General features: G+C 43.9%; 1 protein-coding gene across 2 annotated transcripts in view; it reads left to right on the top strand.

The window, feature by feature from the left end:
- The window catches only part of LOC138370082 (sodium-dependent nutrient amino acid transporter 1-like), a 42565-nt gene that overhangs the window by 13834 nt on the left and 13008 nt on the right, over nt 1-15723 (top strand). The window contains exons 2-10 of one of the 2 annotated variants that reach the window (XM_069333944.1): nt 4890-4943; nt 7941-8021; nt 9973-10062; nt 10294-10473; nt 10685-10769; nt 12295-12511; nt 14513-14648; nt 15208-15342; nt 15472-15575. In XM_069333944.1, coding sequence (XP_069190045.1) covers nt 4890-4943; nt 7941-8021; nt 9973-10062; nt 10294-10473; nt 10685-10769; nt 12295-12511; nt 14513-14648; nt 15208-15342; nt 15472-15575 — 1082 coding nt within the window. The remainder of the gene's footprint in view (nt 1-4889; nt 4944-7940; nt 8022-9972; nt 10063-10293; nt 10474-10684; nt 10770-12294; nt 12512-14512; nt 14649-15207; nt 15343-15471; nt 15576-15723) is intronic. The other variant, XM_069333945.1, reaches the window with a different exon arrangement.

Raw genomic sequence — 15723 nt, 5'->3', positions numbered from 1 at the left:
GACGTTTCGGTCCGTCCTGGACCATTCTCAAGTCGAAATTCCAATCGACTTCTCGACCATTCTCAACTTCTCGACTTGAGAATGGTCCAGGACGGACCGAAACGTCGTCGTTCCTTCACCTTCTAGTGTGTGGTCTGGTCAAATGGAACATCTCGAGCGAAAGAACATCTAATGGAACATCTGGAGCGAAAGAACTTTTAACACAACCTCAGCATGGGTTCAGGGATGGCAAATCATGTCTCACAGGATTAACTGAATTATATGACCAGGCAAGAAAGAGAGGTGCTGAGCAGACTGCATATTTTTTTTATTGCAAGAAAGCCTTTGACACAATACCACATAAGAGACTAATGCCCAAACTGGAGATGCAGGCAGGAGTGAAAGGGAAGGTACTCCACTGGATAAGGGAGTACCTAAACAGCAGAAGGCGGCAAATCACCGTGAGGGGTGAGGTCTCAGATTGGCAAGGCGTCACCAGTGGAGTCTCTCAGGGATAAATCCTTGGACCTATACTGTTTCTGATATATGTAAATGATCTCCTAGAGTGAATAGACTCGTTCCTCTCAATGTTTACTGATAATGAAAAAATTATGAGGAGGATTAAGACAGAGGAAGATTGTATGAGGCTACAAGATGACCTAGAAAAACTGAAGGAATGATCCAACATATGACTCCATTTATTGGAGCCGTTGAATGGTCCAACAAATGGCTTAGGGTGAACTAAAGTTCAACCCAAGTAAATATAAGGAAATGAAACTAGGCTGAGGAAATAAGAGGCCAGACACTGGAAACCGAATGGGAGATGAAGTCCTTCAAGAAACGAACAGAAAGAAAGATCTAAGAGTTGATATCACGCCAAACCTGTCTCCTGACGCCCATATCAAAAGAATAAAATCGGCAGGCGTATGCGAGGCTGGCTAACATCAGAACTGCCTTCAGAAACTTGTGTGAGGTATCACTTAGAACCTTGTATATCACATATATAAGACCAATCCTGGAGTATGCGGCCCCAGCATAGAGCCCGTACCTTCTCAAGCACAAGAGGAAGCTGGAAAAGTTTAGAGGTATGTCACAAGGCTAGTCCCAGAACTAAGAGGCATAAGTCACGAGGAAAGGCTGAGTGAACTGCACCTCACGTCACTGGAAGACAGAAGAGCTCGGGGAAACATGATCACCACATACAAAATTCTCATGGGAATTGACAGGGTAGATTAGGACGGATTATTTAACATGGGTGGTACACGCACAAGGGGACATAGGTGGAAGCTGAGTACCCAAATGAGCCACAGAGACATTAGAAAGAACCTTTTCAGTGTCAGAGTAGTTAGTAAATGGAATGCATTAGGAAGTGATGTGGTGGAGGCTGACTCCATACACAGTTTCATATGTAGATAACTCGAGAAGCTCAGGAACCTGTACACCAGTAGTTTGACGGTTGAGAGGCGGGACCAAAGAGCCTAAGCTCAACCCCCGCAAGCACAACTAGGTGAGTAAACACACACACACATAAATACACAGAAAATAAGTTATAATCATGCCAAGTAATTACGAGAGAGGAGTGGAGCCCAGGACACCAGGCCAAGGTTGAGAAGAGTCCCTGAGGCAGCAGAGAGCGTCAACATGGCCGCCAGACACAGTACCTGGGCGGGAAGGTCCTCGCTACCCCCCCCCCCCCCAACCCGTTCTCGCACTTTCTTACAGTCAATATTGACTTATTAAATACGTGCATATGTAACATACTAAACATATTAGTTTACCTTGAAAAGCTTCATAGAAAACACCGACCTTACACGTGAGGAACACAAATGCGAACAAGCCTGAATGGTCCCCAGGCAATTGTGTTTCCATTCAGGCCCTGAATGGTTCAGGCAGTGAACCGAGTCTGACAGGAAGGGAGGCCTGTTTCCACTGTGAGTCGCTGAGGGAATGGTTGAGGGCTTTTTCTAGCATTGATTTCAGCAAGCTGTCGTACTCTTCTAATTTAATATTACTGAAAGATGACGAACATCTAAGAAAGTAGGTCAGCCTGGGGAGGGACAAGCATCTGGTGATGAGATAAAGTGCATCGTGAGCATCGATGTCTTCAATCCTCTCATTCATCCTCTTCAGGTCAGTGATCTTCTTACCAAGGACTTCATCAATGGCATTCCCTCCAAGAGCAGCTCCTAGGAGTGTGCTGTCTTCAGGGTTGGTTATACAAATATCAGGCAAAACAACCTTTATTCGTTCTATTATGTGCTGGTTGGTGGAGGTTATTTCGCACATGGAAGAGTTCAGGGTGAGGCCTAGTCTCGCTCCTTGCTCTTGAATTATTCTTATGTTATCCAGGAGGTAGTCTGGGGAGCCAGCTAGAGTACCATCGTCCAAAACCCAAATGTTGAGCTCATTGGACAGGTTATCGGTTCCTTCCTTGATGACTAGGCAGAAAAGATAAGGAGCAAGGGGATCCTTGCTCCTTATCTTTTCCCAAACAGAACGCCTTGAAAGAAACCAACGTCGTCTATGCCTTCACATGCAAACTTGGGGATTGTCAGCCCCAAAGATCTCAGTATATAGGCAAGACAACAACGTCTCTTTCTAGGCGATTAACAATGCATAAACAACAGGACTCCATCAAGGAACATATAAACTCCTCACACAACCAGACCATCACCAGAGACATCTTAACAAGCAACACAGAAATTATCGACAGATACAACGATAACAGGAGACTCGACATCAGTAAGGCCCTTCACATCAAAAAGTCAAAACCAGCAATAAACAGCCAATTAACACATAATTACATTCTACCCACTTCAAGACCCGAACCAGAACAGAAGCAAGAAGAAGAACCCATGGTTATATGCCCATTGTATATATCCATTATTTCGTGTTTTATCTTTTGTTTCCTGTCACCTCACCCAAAAATTAATATAAGCACGATCAGAGTAAATAAAGAAATTGTCTTTGAAAATGTAAGAAGTGTTCTAGGCGTCAGGCCACAAATAAAAAGTGAAAATGAATTTTGGAAAGTTAATTTTTCAACTAACCCCCGTCAGTGAAGAAAAACACAAGAAATACCTGTATTGAGAAGATTTTTATCCTTTCGGTCATATTCAACAACATATGTTTACAAGAAAGACTGCTACCAAAATATACTAATATTATATATATATATATATATATATATATATATATATATATATATATATATATATATATATATATATATATATATATATATATATATATATATATATATATATATTCGTCTAGGTGAGCACATCCATAAAAACGCCTTTTACACTGTACCTCACAAACAGTTGCTATACAAAGTGAAAGAAGAGTGGTGAGCCAGGTGGGAGCATCTGTGTAAGAGAAGACTGGAAGACTGGAAGAAGTAAGACTGACTGGAAGTCTGGAAGAAGTAAGACTGACTGGAAGACTGGAAGAAGTAAGAAGAAAGAGCTGAGTGGTGGTGGTTTAAGATTCTTCAGCCCTGCCAGTGACAGCCTGCATGGCCACGCTGACACTACATGCTTGATAACTAAGGAACAGGAAAAAAGAGAACTGAGTATACTTGCAGAATACTTGAAGAAGATCTGAACACTACCGAGACGGTTCGTATACACTGTTGTTGAGCTTCCACCCAGACTTATGTAAAGTGATGACGACTTATGTAAAGTGATGACGACTTATGTAAAGTGATGACGACTTATGTAAAGTGATGACGACTTATGTAAAGTGATGACAATGTGGGCAGGAGACAGGAGACCACGTCGACGTGCAGGCGACGAGTCACAATAACGTGGCTGAAGTATGTTGACCAGACCACACACTAGAAGGTGAAGGGACGACGACGTTTCGGTCCGTCCTGGACCATTCTCAAGTCGATCTATCATCGACTTGAGAATGGTCCAGGACGGATCGAAACGTCGTCGTCCCTTCACTTTCTAGAGTGTGTGGTCTGGTCAACACACATCGACGTCAAGTACACTATGAATAGGCAACACCTTTCACAGTCTGAAAAAGAAAAATAGTTTCTAAGTGTACTTAATACTAAGCCTGACACCGAAATCACCTATACAAACACGCAACATATAGCGCACTGGGGGTCGAAGTCCTAAGGGTCCGGGTTCGATCCCCGGCAGAGGCAGAAACAAATAACCAGATTTTCTTTCATCCTGATGCCCCTTGTTCACCTAGCAGTAAATAGATACCTGGGAGTTAGACAGCTGATTCGGGCTACTTCCTGGGGATGTGTGTGTGTGTGTACGTGTGTTAGAGAGAAATATGTGTAGTAGAAAATAAATTGGTTAGAAAGGCAGGGTTATCTTGAGATGATTTTGATTTGATTTCTTGAGGTCCAAGATTTGATTTCTTGATTCCTCAGGGTCCAAGAGCTAACAGCATGATTCAGCAGATACAAATACTAAATACAAATAGTAAATATAGATACACACAAACAATCCAGATTGTTGTGTGTGAGAGATCACTTGTAGTTTCACAAGTTTGTAAAACTAATCATACAGAGAAGACGCAACACTACGAATGGAATCAGAAAAAGCATCAAATTATATGCTAAATACGACCCAGGGAAAGTTAGTGTGGTGGGCTGTGGGCGTCGTGGAGCAGCATAGATGGACAGAAGGCATCATATGCAGACCCATCACCCCTGACAACACACGTTCCTTATGACACGACCAAGGTCAGAGTGGCGGTACTCGTCCAATCACTCTCTCTCTCTCTCTACTAACCTACCTTGAATTTCTTTAGTGTCCGTTCATCACTTGTCATGCTCACCACCAATACCTCGCTTTCTCATTGTTCACCACCTTTAAATAGCCTGTTCATCACCTGTTCATCACCTGTTCCTCTCTGTTCAGTAACACAGTTCTCTCCCGTCACAGAGTACCCGTGACGACGCTGTCAGAGCTCTCAAATTCAACAATGGAGATAAGAAGGTAAATATGCTTTAACAATTCTTATTCGTGGAAGAGTTTGAATTCAACATTAACCACATTTTATAAATTGGTAGAATAGATTATAGTGATGAAATTGCATGTCTTAAGTACTAAATTGGGCGAGTGTGAAGCACTTGTATGTATGAAGCACCACAAGTATGTGGTTGTTGTTGTTGTTGTTAAAGATTCGATACCTGGAACAAAATGTTCCAAGTAACACTGACTATGGGGTATGCGGGCCGCTCCAAGCGGGCCGCCTGGTGGACCAAACTCTCACAAGTCAAGCCTAGCCTCGGGCCGGGCTTGGGGAGTAGAACTCCCAGAACCCCATCAACCAGGTATCAACCTCTCCAGTGTGAAATATTAGATACGGTGTGAGTTAGTAGCACAAGGTGGCAAACTATGAAGATGGACTTAGGTACTTTTTAATTACATTTCTGAATAAAAAAAATAAATTGGACAATTTTTGTATTAGGGAATGAGTTCCATATTCTGAATCCTTTAATTTACATACAGTGTTTGCACAAGTTTAACTCTAGGAATTTCAAAAATATATTTATTACTGGTGTGATGCTCAAGGCTTTTATTACACCTGCTAAGGAAGAGTTTCAGAATCAGGATTAGGATATAGGAATGAAGTTTTGTAAGTGTAAATACCACATAAAATGTGTGTAGTGAGTGTATATTAAGTATGTTTAGGGATTTAAACAGGTGGTATCCATACAAATTACATTCAGAAAGTCTTGCTCTGTGTATTATGTTGCTTATAATGGATGTTACAACATTCTTAGTATCTATTTTGTATGTTGGGTTTTCAAAAGCTTGAAGAGCTGACTGTGAATCACAGAAAACGACTTGCATTCAGGAGTGTATTAGTACTGGCCAGTTGTAGTGCTGAGTGTATTAGTACTGGCCAGTTGTAGTGCTGAGTGTATTAGTACTGGCCAGTTGTAGTGCTGAGTGTATTAGTACTGGCCAATTGTAGTGCTGAGTGTATTAGTACTGGCCAATTGTAGTGCTGAGTGTATTAGTACTGGCCAGTTGTAGTGCTGAGTGTATTAGTACTGGCCAGTTGTAGTGCTGAGTGTATTAGTACTAGCCAATTGTAGTGCTGAGTGTATTAGTACTGGCCAGTTGTAGCGCTGAGAGCAGCTAGCTCTCTATGTGAGGGGCTGACCCAATTGTTTAGTCTTACACAAGTAGTCTGTAAACACCTAGTTGTGCTTGCGGGGGTTGAGCTCTAGCTCTTTGAGCCCGCCTCTCAACTGTCAAGCAACAGTTTTTTTCTTTCCACGCACACACACAGTTTTCAGTTGAGAGGCAGGTCCAAAGAGTCAGAGCTCAACCCCCGCAAGCACAACTAGGTGAGTACACACACACACACACACAGGAAGCAACCCGTAGCAGCTATCTATATATAACTCCCAGGTACCAATTTACTGCTAGGCAAACAGGTGCATCAGGGTGAAAGAAACTCTGTCCATTTGTTTCCGCCGGGTATCAATCCCCGAACCCTAGCACTACGAATATCGAGCGCTGTCCACTCGGCCGTCAGACCCCCACGTATCTGTGTCATCCCTCGTGTGTGTGAACTTACAGGCTGGTGTGGCGCCACCTGTTGACATTTAGTGGCATCAGTGTAAACATGGCGCCCGCTAGGCCGCATATTGTCGTGGAATCAGGTGTTCTTGAACAACTCGTCCTATTAAAATTAGAACGGCAATGTCAAATGTCTCCCCCCCCCCCCCCATGTATCCTGATGATTTTATGGAGTTTGATTTTGAACTGCAGCAGTGTTTTGTTTTTTTGCCATTTACGGCTTCGACTGGTAGACTGTTCCATGGGTGAAAAGCATCTGCTTTTTTTCATTCCTACCCTGTTGCTTATTGAGCCTGAAACCGATGTTCTTTATCTCTTTGTCACAACTGACCTTTTCAAGAAGTTGTCTAGATCAGTATCCTACAATTTGTTCAGTATTCTAAAAAAAATTCGATGAGATCAGCGCTGTCATGCCTAGCTTGCAGTGTTGCCAGCCCTGTGACTATCAACCATTCCTGGTATGAGAGTTGACTTAGTTCTGGAATGATTTTTGTCGCCTGGTGTGAGACTTTCTGTAATTAAATGTTACAATGTTAGTAAGTCTAATACTTATCAGTTATTTAAAATGTCAATATACTCTATTGCCACTAAATGTACTCTATTGTACTCTGTCACTGTATCTAGTGCTACCCAATCCCCCAGTATATATATATGTACTTAAGCCATACAACTTCACCATTGTAATCAATGCTATCATCTTATATCATGGTTGTTATAGTGCACATATATTTTACTGCATTATACGTTGAAATAATCCTCAAATTAGGCTACAATGTACATGTTGATAATCCTCAAAATTTACTATAATGAACCTACTAATCTTTGTCAAATTTTCTTACAGTGTACCTGTTAAAAAAAAATTAAATTTTACTAGAAATTACCTACTTAAAATATGATCTGTTAGATTAAGGACCTGCCCGAAACGCTGTGCGTACTAGTGGCTCTACAAGATTGTAAAAATATCAATGCTATGTACTCTCATAAACCCAATGTACCTTCTTGTATATATATAAATAAAAAATAAATAAATATGCGTGCTTTGGGTGAGTAACCCAGCCTCACGAGTGTGTAGTCTTGAGTAAGTAACCCAGCCTCACGAGTGTGTAGTCCTGAGTGAGTAACCCAGCCTCACGAGTGTGTAGTCCTGAGTAAGTAACCCAGCCTCACGAGTGTGTAGTCCTGAGTGAGTAACCCAGCCTCACGAGTGTGTAGTCTTGAGTAAGTAACCCAGCCTCACGAGTGTGTAGTCTTGAGTAAGTAACCCAGCCTCACGAGTGTGTAGTCTTGAGTAAGTAACCCAGCCTCACGAGTGTGTAGTCCTGAGTAAGTAACCCAGCCTCACGAGTGTGTAGTCCTGAATGAATAACTAACCTCTTGCCCTTGTCTCCTATCCCCCAGGCTTCCTCGGGGCTGGACAATGGAGGCTTCGTTGGGGACTACCCCGCCAGTGATCCCAGGAAAGAAGCCGCCATGGACAATGTCAGTGTTCCGTCAACCATTAACATTCTCGTTTACTGCTGATTTCTTCCTCCTTAGTTTATATGCAGTGTTCTTTATCGTTATATTTTATCCTTCCCTCAATTCCTTTTTATCCTCGTTCTCTTTCTCCTCATTTATATTTTTGCAGTTCACAAGTCTACGTAAATTTTAATATAATAAATTTTAGTCATATTAATTCACAGTTTGATCTTCGTATTACTTATTTTTCCTCTATTTCCTCTTTTTACTTACAAGTGGCGGCATATTTTCCGTTTTCATTTGTGACATCAAGTCCAACCACTTGGATTGGACGGTAGAGCGACGGTCTCGCTTCATGCAGATCAGCGTTCCATCCCCGACCGTCCAAGTGGTTGGGCACCATTCCTTTCCCCCGTCCCATCCCAAATCGCCAAAATGGCGCTTTCCCCCCTGATAGTTTCCTTCCCCCTTCACACACTAACGAGGGAATGGGGGGGGGGGTCCATTATATACTAATTAACTAACTATAACTCATACTGGCTGTAAATTGCTTAGTTTAGAGATTGCTGTGATCCAGTTTTTGTTCTTATATATCTATATATATACAAAAGTATGTCTGTCAGTTTATCCAAGTTTTTCCCGTAAAGTTTTAATAAAATTTTAGTGCTTAGTAATTTTCAATTTTCTGAAGGAGAGACGAGAGAGGAGGGAGGGAAGCAGAGAAAATGGGAGAGGGGAAAGAGAGAGGGGAGAAGAGCGGGAAAGAAAGATTGAGAGGGGAAAATCGTGAGAAAGGTGGTGGGAGATTAGGTGAGAGTGGGGAATAGCTAAGAGACAGAGGATGGGGGGAGTGGGGGAGACAGAGAGAAAGAGTTAGACCCGGGCACCGCCGGTTACGCCATCTAGCATACTATAAAAGACTTGATATATACGTAAAGCTACGTAACTATCTTCTCAAGACCTTAACTTGCTTATTTACATGAATATTCGGGTCCCTGAGCCGAATTACCTGTGTAACCTCCTACACTGTGTGAAAGAGGTTACACACATGCGCCTGTGTAGGTTACACATGTGCCTGTGCAGGTTACACATGTGCCTGTGTAGGTTACACATGTGCCTGTGTAGGTTACACATGTGCCTGTGCAGGTTACACATGTGCCTGTGTAGGTTACACATGTGCCTGTGTAGGGTACACATGTGCCTGTGCAGGTTACATATGTGCCTGTGTAGGTTACACATGTGCCTGTGCAGGTTACACATGTGCCTGTGTAACCTCTTACACTACCGCCGGGAGTCGGTCGGCCGAGCGGACAGCACACTGGACTTGTGATCCTGTGGTCCCGGGTTCAATCCCGGGCGCCGGCGAGAAACAATGGGCAGTTTCTTTCACCCTATGCCCCTGTTAAGCAGTAAAATAGGTCACGGGCTGCTTCCTGGGGGTGGAGGCCTGGTCGAGGACCGGGCCGCGGGGACACTAAAAGCCCCGAAATCATCTCAAGATAACGTCAAGATAACCGCCCAAAGCATGGCTATATGGCGTCCGATTGCTCGTGGTGACCACTGACAACACAATAACTTAAACTAAACAAACCCCATTCAAGGGACTGCTCATTCCCTGCATGAATATTACCTGGTTGATACCTGGTTGATGGGGTTCTGGGAGTTCTTCTACTCCCCAAGCCCGGCCCGAGGCCAGGCTTGACTTGTGAGAGTTTGGTCCACCAGGCTGTTGCTTGGAGCGGCCCGCAGGCCCACATACCCACCACAGCCCGGTTGGTCCGGCACTCCTTGGAGGAATAAATCTAGTTTCCTCTTGAAAATGTCCACGGAATTGTCTTCCTGTGATACAATATATACATAATAAGATGTGTTTCTCTGTATGTATATACTTAATATATGTGAGTGCACAGGTGTGTGTGTGTGTGTGCACATAGGACAAGTAATTAAGCATATATAACGGATGTGTATACAGGGCGGCTCGGGCGTGGACAACCTGGCCTTCACAGACGGCTACCTCGCCTCCGTCGGCGCCTCAGGAGTCCCCCAGGACGCTGTCCTTCAGGTCAGTCTTCGGGCCACACGTCATCAATGTTTATTATTATTTTAATTGTGTGTTCTGACTATCATATTTTCCCCTCAAATGTCTTTGCTCCGTTTTCCTTTTTCCCCGCATATTTGCTTAATTTCCTAAGCAAATAATATATAAACGAGTCAATATATCAATATATGAACGGGTCTTCTCCCTCATACTAGACCACGTCTCCCCCTCTCATTCCTGAATGCGTATCCACAGAACCTGCCAGAGGAGGAGGAAGAGCGGGAACAGTGGGCTCACCCAATAGAGTTCCTCCTGTCGTGCATCGCCATGTCTGTGGGGCTCGGCAATGTGTGGCGCTTCCCTATGACGGCCTACGAGAACGGTGGCGGCGCCTTCCTCATCCCCTACCTCGTTATCCTCACTTTTATTGGCAGGGTCAGTTGCGTGTAGTTGGTATACAGGTGTCTGGGTGTATGAGTATTAGGGCATGCAGGTGTCTGAGTGTACAGGTGTCTAAGTGTAATTTTAATTCTCGTTTGTAATAACCTTCCTGTTTTATATATTATATTAACCGTTGTCAACATTGTCATGTTCTTGTAAGTGTTGTTGTGAAGGTCAACACTCTTATATAACTCTGGGCCCACAGCCGCTGTACTTCATGGAGCTGGCGATGGGGCAGTTCTCATCGTACGGCAGTGTCAAGGTGTGGAAGATGGTCCCGGCGGTGAAAGGTGAGAAACATGGCCCCAGAAGGTGGAGTTTGTGGTGAGAGGTGAGAAACATGGCCCCAGAAGGTGGTGTTTGTGGTGAAAGGTGAGAAACATGGCCCCAGAAGGTGGTGCTTGTGGTGAGAGGTGAGAAACATATCTACAGAAGGTGGTACTTGTGGTGAGAGGTGAGAAACATGGCCCCAGAAGGTGGTGCTTGTGGTGAGAGGTGAGAAACATGTCCCCAGAAGGTGGTGCTTGTGGTGAAAGGTGAGAAACATGGCCCCAGAGGATGGTGCTTGTGGTGAGAGGTGAGAAACATGGCCCCAGAAGGTGGTGCTTGTGGTGAAAGGTGAGAAACATGTCCCCAGAAGGTGGTGATTGTGGTGAAAGGTGAGAAACATGGTCCCAGAAGGTGGTGCTTCTGGTGAGAGGTGAGAAACATGGCCCCAGAGAGTGGTGCTTGTGGTGAAAGGTGAGAAACATGGCCCCAGAGGTAGCAGGTGCCGGCTGCGAAAGGTGAGAAACATGGGCTTTGTTTTTGTGTCAAGTTTATCGAAATGAGTTAAATAGTCGTGTGAGGAAGGTGCTCTAATATGACTTTATCACGCCTGCATCTATACATGCAGGCGTGCATAGGCATCTATATCTTGCCCGGAACACTGTGCGTAATAGTGGCTTTAGGTATTGTATGTACTGGCTCTAGCTATAAATCAAACATTATGTTTTGCAACTAATCCTCTATGTATGTACTTTTACCTGAATAAACATTCGATTCGATTTGATTTGATATTGTAATACATTAAATAATGTATTAATAATGATCTTACTGTAAAAAAAATCTTACTATCATTAATCAGGCGTTATTATAATAATATTTTAACATACAGATCAAAAATTAAGAATTTACAAATCATATTAGAAAATACATTGTACTAATGGTTGCGGGTGGTGGGTATATACAGCCACTGACCGAGGAACACTATAGAGGACCCACATTCTGCTAGAATTCTAGTGAGCATTCTGCTAGCTACCAATTCTGCTAGAATTTACCTACTTTAAATTATCTGTTAGATTAAGGACCTGCCCGAAACGCTGCGCGTACTAGTGGCTTTACAAGATTGTAAATACTATGCTATGTATTCTCTCTAACCCAATATACCTTCTTGTATATAAATAAATAAATAAATAAATAAACATACCCAGGGGACCCATACTGCTTCTCGGGTATGGGACCTGTACGGTTAGGAGCACACACATATATAGAGGACCAGGTCCCTTGTAAAGAGGTATAGAGTGAAGGTGTGACAATATAGACACAGCCCCGCTCCTGTGCCAGGTAGGTCCACTACGGGCTCACCATAGCCCGTGCTACTTGCCCCGCTCCTGTGCCAGGTAAGTCCACTACGGGCTCACCATAGCCCCTGCTACTTGCCCCGCTCCTGTGCCGGGTAAGTCCACTACGGGCACACCATAGCCCCTGCTACTTGGAACTATTTGTTCCCAGTAGGTGAATCTATAACAGCAATATAAACAAGTGGTATGACAGGTGTGGGGTTCGGCCAGATGATCGCCACCTGGTCTGTGGTGACCTACTACTGCTCCATCATGGGCCTCACCGTGTTCTACTTCGTCATGTCCTTCAACAAGGTGCTCCCCTGGTCCGTCTGCGACTACGACCACTGGGCCGACGAGAACTGCGTCGACGCCGCCAGCAACGCCTCCTACAATAACCTCTCTCAATCCTCGTCGGAACAGTACTTCTAGTGAGTTAATATTGTTATTTGCTTAGCTAAACGAACTAGAGAGTTCAGGTCCTGAACCGATTATGTGCCTCTGTAATCCTTTACACCGCCGCCCACCGGCTGGGTATGGGGTGCATAATAAAGAAAGAAATTGAATTAATATCTGCTTTTATGATTACTGAACTTTTAGACACTTTATGAATATGTAAACTTGTAAAATAATGTTATAGTCTTTGATATATTACATATACATGGTCTTACCGACATTTCAACCTAGTTGCCAAACTTACTTTTCAAGTACAGTATACAGTACTTGAAAGTTTGGGCCTAATCATCCTGGGCCGGACAGAAATGGTTGGGCACATTTCCTTTCACCTAATGCACCTGTTTACCTAGTAGTTAGTAGATCAATGCTTTCAATCCAAGCTTTCAGTGTGCTTTAATGTAATTTAATATATCTACTAATTCTCTCTCAAATTTCTTACATTATACCTGTTAACATTTTATAAATTTTGCTAGAAATTACCTACTTAATTACACACAGAGATCACACTAACGTGATGCATCAAATGAACAAAATCCACAAAGGCCGTGACGAGGATTCGAACCTGCGTCCGGGAGCTCCCTCTTCGCCCTTAATGATGTAAGGGCGAAGAGGGAGAACGGCCTATTGACATAGCTCAGGTGCAGGGGGGAGTTGTGTAAAATCCTGGTTTGTGTCTCAGAGAGGTTACGGGATCCAGTAAGTTCAGTAGAACTTCGGTTTCAACTCTTTTAACCCTGTCGTAGCTCAGTCGATTAAGGCAGTGTCTGGGATGCTCCCGGACGCAGGTTCGAATCCTAGTCACGGCCCTTGTGGATTTGTTCATTTACCTACTTAATATCATCTGTTAAATTAAGGACCTGTCCGAAACGCTGCGCGTACAAGAATGTAAACACATGATGCTATGTACTCTCATAACCCCAATGTACCTTCTTGTATATACATAATTACTCACGAGTTAGTCAGCTTGTTTTGATTGATTGATTGTTTCCGCCGGAGGCGGCTAGTTTATTGTGCACCCCATACTCATCCTGTGAGCGGTAGCGCAAAAAGCATTACAGAGGGCACAAAGGTCTGTATCAGACCTTATCTTAGATTATTACACAGCTTGTTGTGGGGTCACATCCTGGGCGGGGTCACTAACTCCACCTTCAGGGGCCTGGGGACCTCGATATAAGCTTAAAGTGTATGAATACACTCTGACCTGTTGATGTGACGACTTATATTGAATTTTGTAACTAGCTCATCAAGATTGTAACTTGCTTAGCTAAATGAATTGTGGGGTTCAGTCCCTGAGCCCATTATGTGCCTCTGTAACCCTTTCCACTACCGCCCACAAGATGGGTATGGGGTGCATAATAAATGAACTAAACTAAAACTTCTTGCCCCCCGACAAAATGAATTATTATTATTATTATTATTATTATTATTATTATTATTATTATTATTATTATTATTATTATACCTTAAGTCATATTTATTCATATATTCTTTATTTATTATGATGGCAGTTAGTAAATAGAGTGCACTTATAAAGGAAAAGTGGTGGAGGACTTCTAATCAGGGATTCACGAGTTAATGTACAACAACACAGGGGTAAGGCTATGCATTGTCACACCTGCTTCAGCACACACACACACACGTACACACCTGCTTCAGCACACACATACGTACACACCTGCTTCAGCACACACACACGTACACACCTGCTTCAGCACACACACACGTACACACCTGCTTCAGTGGTTGTTTCAAAGCTTTGTGGGTGCTAGGAAGACGGGACACCACGAGCGTAGCTCTCCTCTGTAACTATACTTGGGTAATTACGTACACACCTGTTTCAGTACACACCTGACTCAGCCTCTCTATTCACTCACCTCTCTCACCACCCCTTCACTTCCTCTCACCACCCCTTCACTTCCTCTCACCATCCCCTCACTTCCTCTCACCACCCTTCACTTCCTCTCACTCTCCCACAGTAACTATGTGCTGCACGTAGCAGATAACATCGATAATGGTCTGGGTGTCCCTGATTGGCGGTTGACTCTGTGTCTGCTCTTCTCCTGGGTGGTGCTCTTCTTCACGCTGGCCAAGGGCGTCCAGTCATCAGGCAAGGTCAGTATCTGACCAAGGGCGCCCTCCAGTCATCAGGCAAGGTCAGTATCTGACCAAGGGCGCCCTCCAGTCATCAGGCAAGGTCAGTATCTGGCCAAGGGCGCCCTCCAGTCATCAGGCAAGGTCAGTATCTGGCCAAGGGCGTCCTCCAGTCATCAGGCAAGGTCAGTATCTGACCAAGAGCGCCCTCCAGTCATCAGGCAAGGTCAGTATCTGGCCAAGGGCGCCCTCCAGTCATCAGGCAAGGTCAGTATCTGGCCAAGGGCGTCCTGCAGTCATCAGGCAAGGTCAGTCACCAAGCCATCCCAATGACTTCTGTTAAACAGAAGTCATCCAGATGGCTTCTGTTTAACAATGTCCAAATGCATCCAAATACTCTTAAAACACTTAGATTTATTGACATTGTCCTCAACTGCAGCAACAGTCTATATTGTGACGTTAATGTTTCACTAACGTCTTCACTACTGTTTTGCTGTATTTGTTATACACCTCAATGCATAATGTTGTGGTGTTGAATTGTGTGTGTTGCATCATTGCTTCATTCTGATCTGTGTTGCAGGTGGCATACTTCACAGCCTTGTTTCCCTACGTGGTGTTGTTCACCTTGCTGGGTCGGGGGGCCTCGTTGCCTGGGGCCGTCAACGGTATCCTCTACTTCATCGTGCCTCAGTGGGAGAAACTTCTTGACCCCAACGTGAGTAGTACACTCGGGTTCGTTCTGACAGGTGTGATAACTGCGTCATAACTGATAACATTGTGGGGTAACCCCCTGCAGGTGTGATAAGTGCATCATAACTGATAACACTGTGGGGAAACCCTGCAGGTATGGTACGCCGCCGTCACACAGTCATTCTTCAGCCTCTCCGTCGGCTTCGGCGCCATCATCAACTTTGCTTCTTTCAATAAATTTAACCACAATGTGTACAGGTAATGGTCTGTAATTATTGTACTAAAGTGTAATATATTAGTGTTCCCACGTTGGGCAATATATAATTCTTATTAAGCCAATTGGGAACGTTTGTAGATTCTCGGAAGCCAGGAATATTTAGCCTTTAAACCTATCTTGAGATGATTA

Source organism: Procambarus clarkii, chromosome 30 (assembly GCF_040958095.1).
Source record: "Procambarus clarkii isolate CNS0578487 chromosome 30, FALCON_Pclarkii_2.0, whole genome shotgun sequence".
Classification (NCBI taxonomy): Eukaryota; Metazoa; Arthropoda; class Malacostraca; order Decapoda; family Cambaridae; genus Procambarus; species Procambarus clarkii.
The sequence above is the reverse complement of the archived record's forward strand: the minus strand, read 5'-3'. Positions and strand labels throughout refer to the sequence as shown.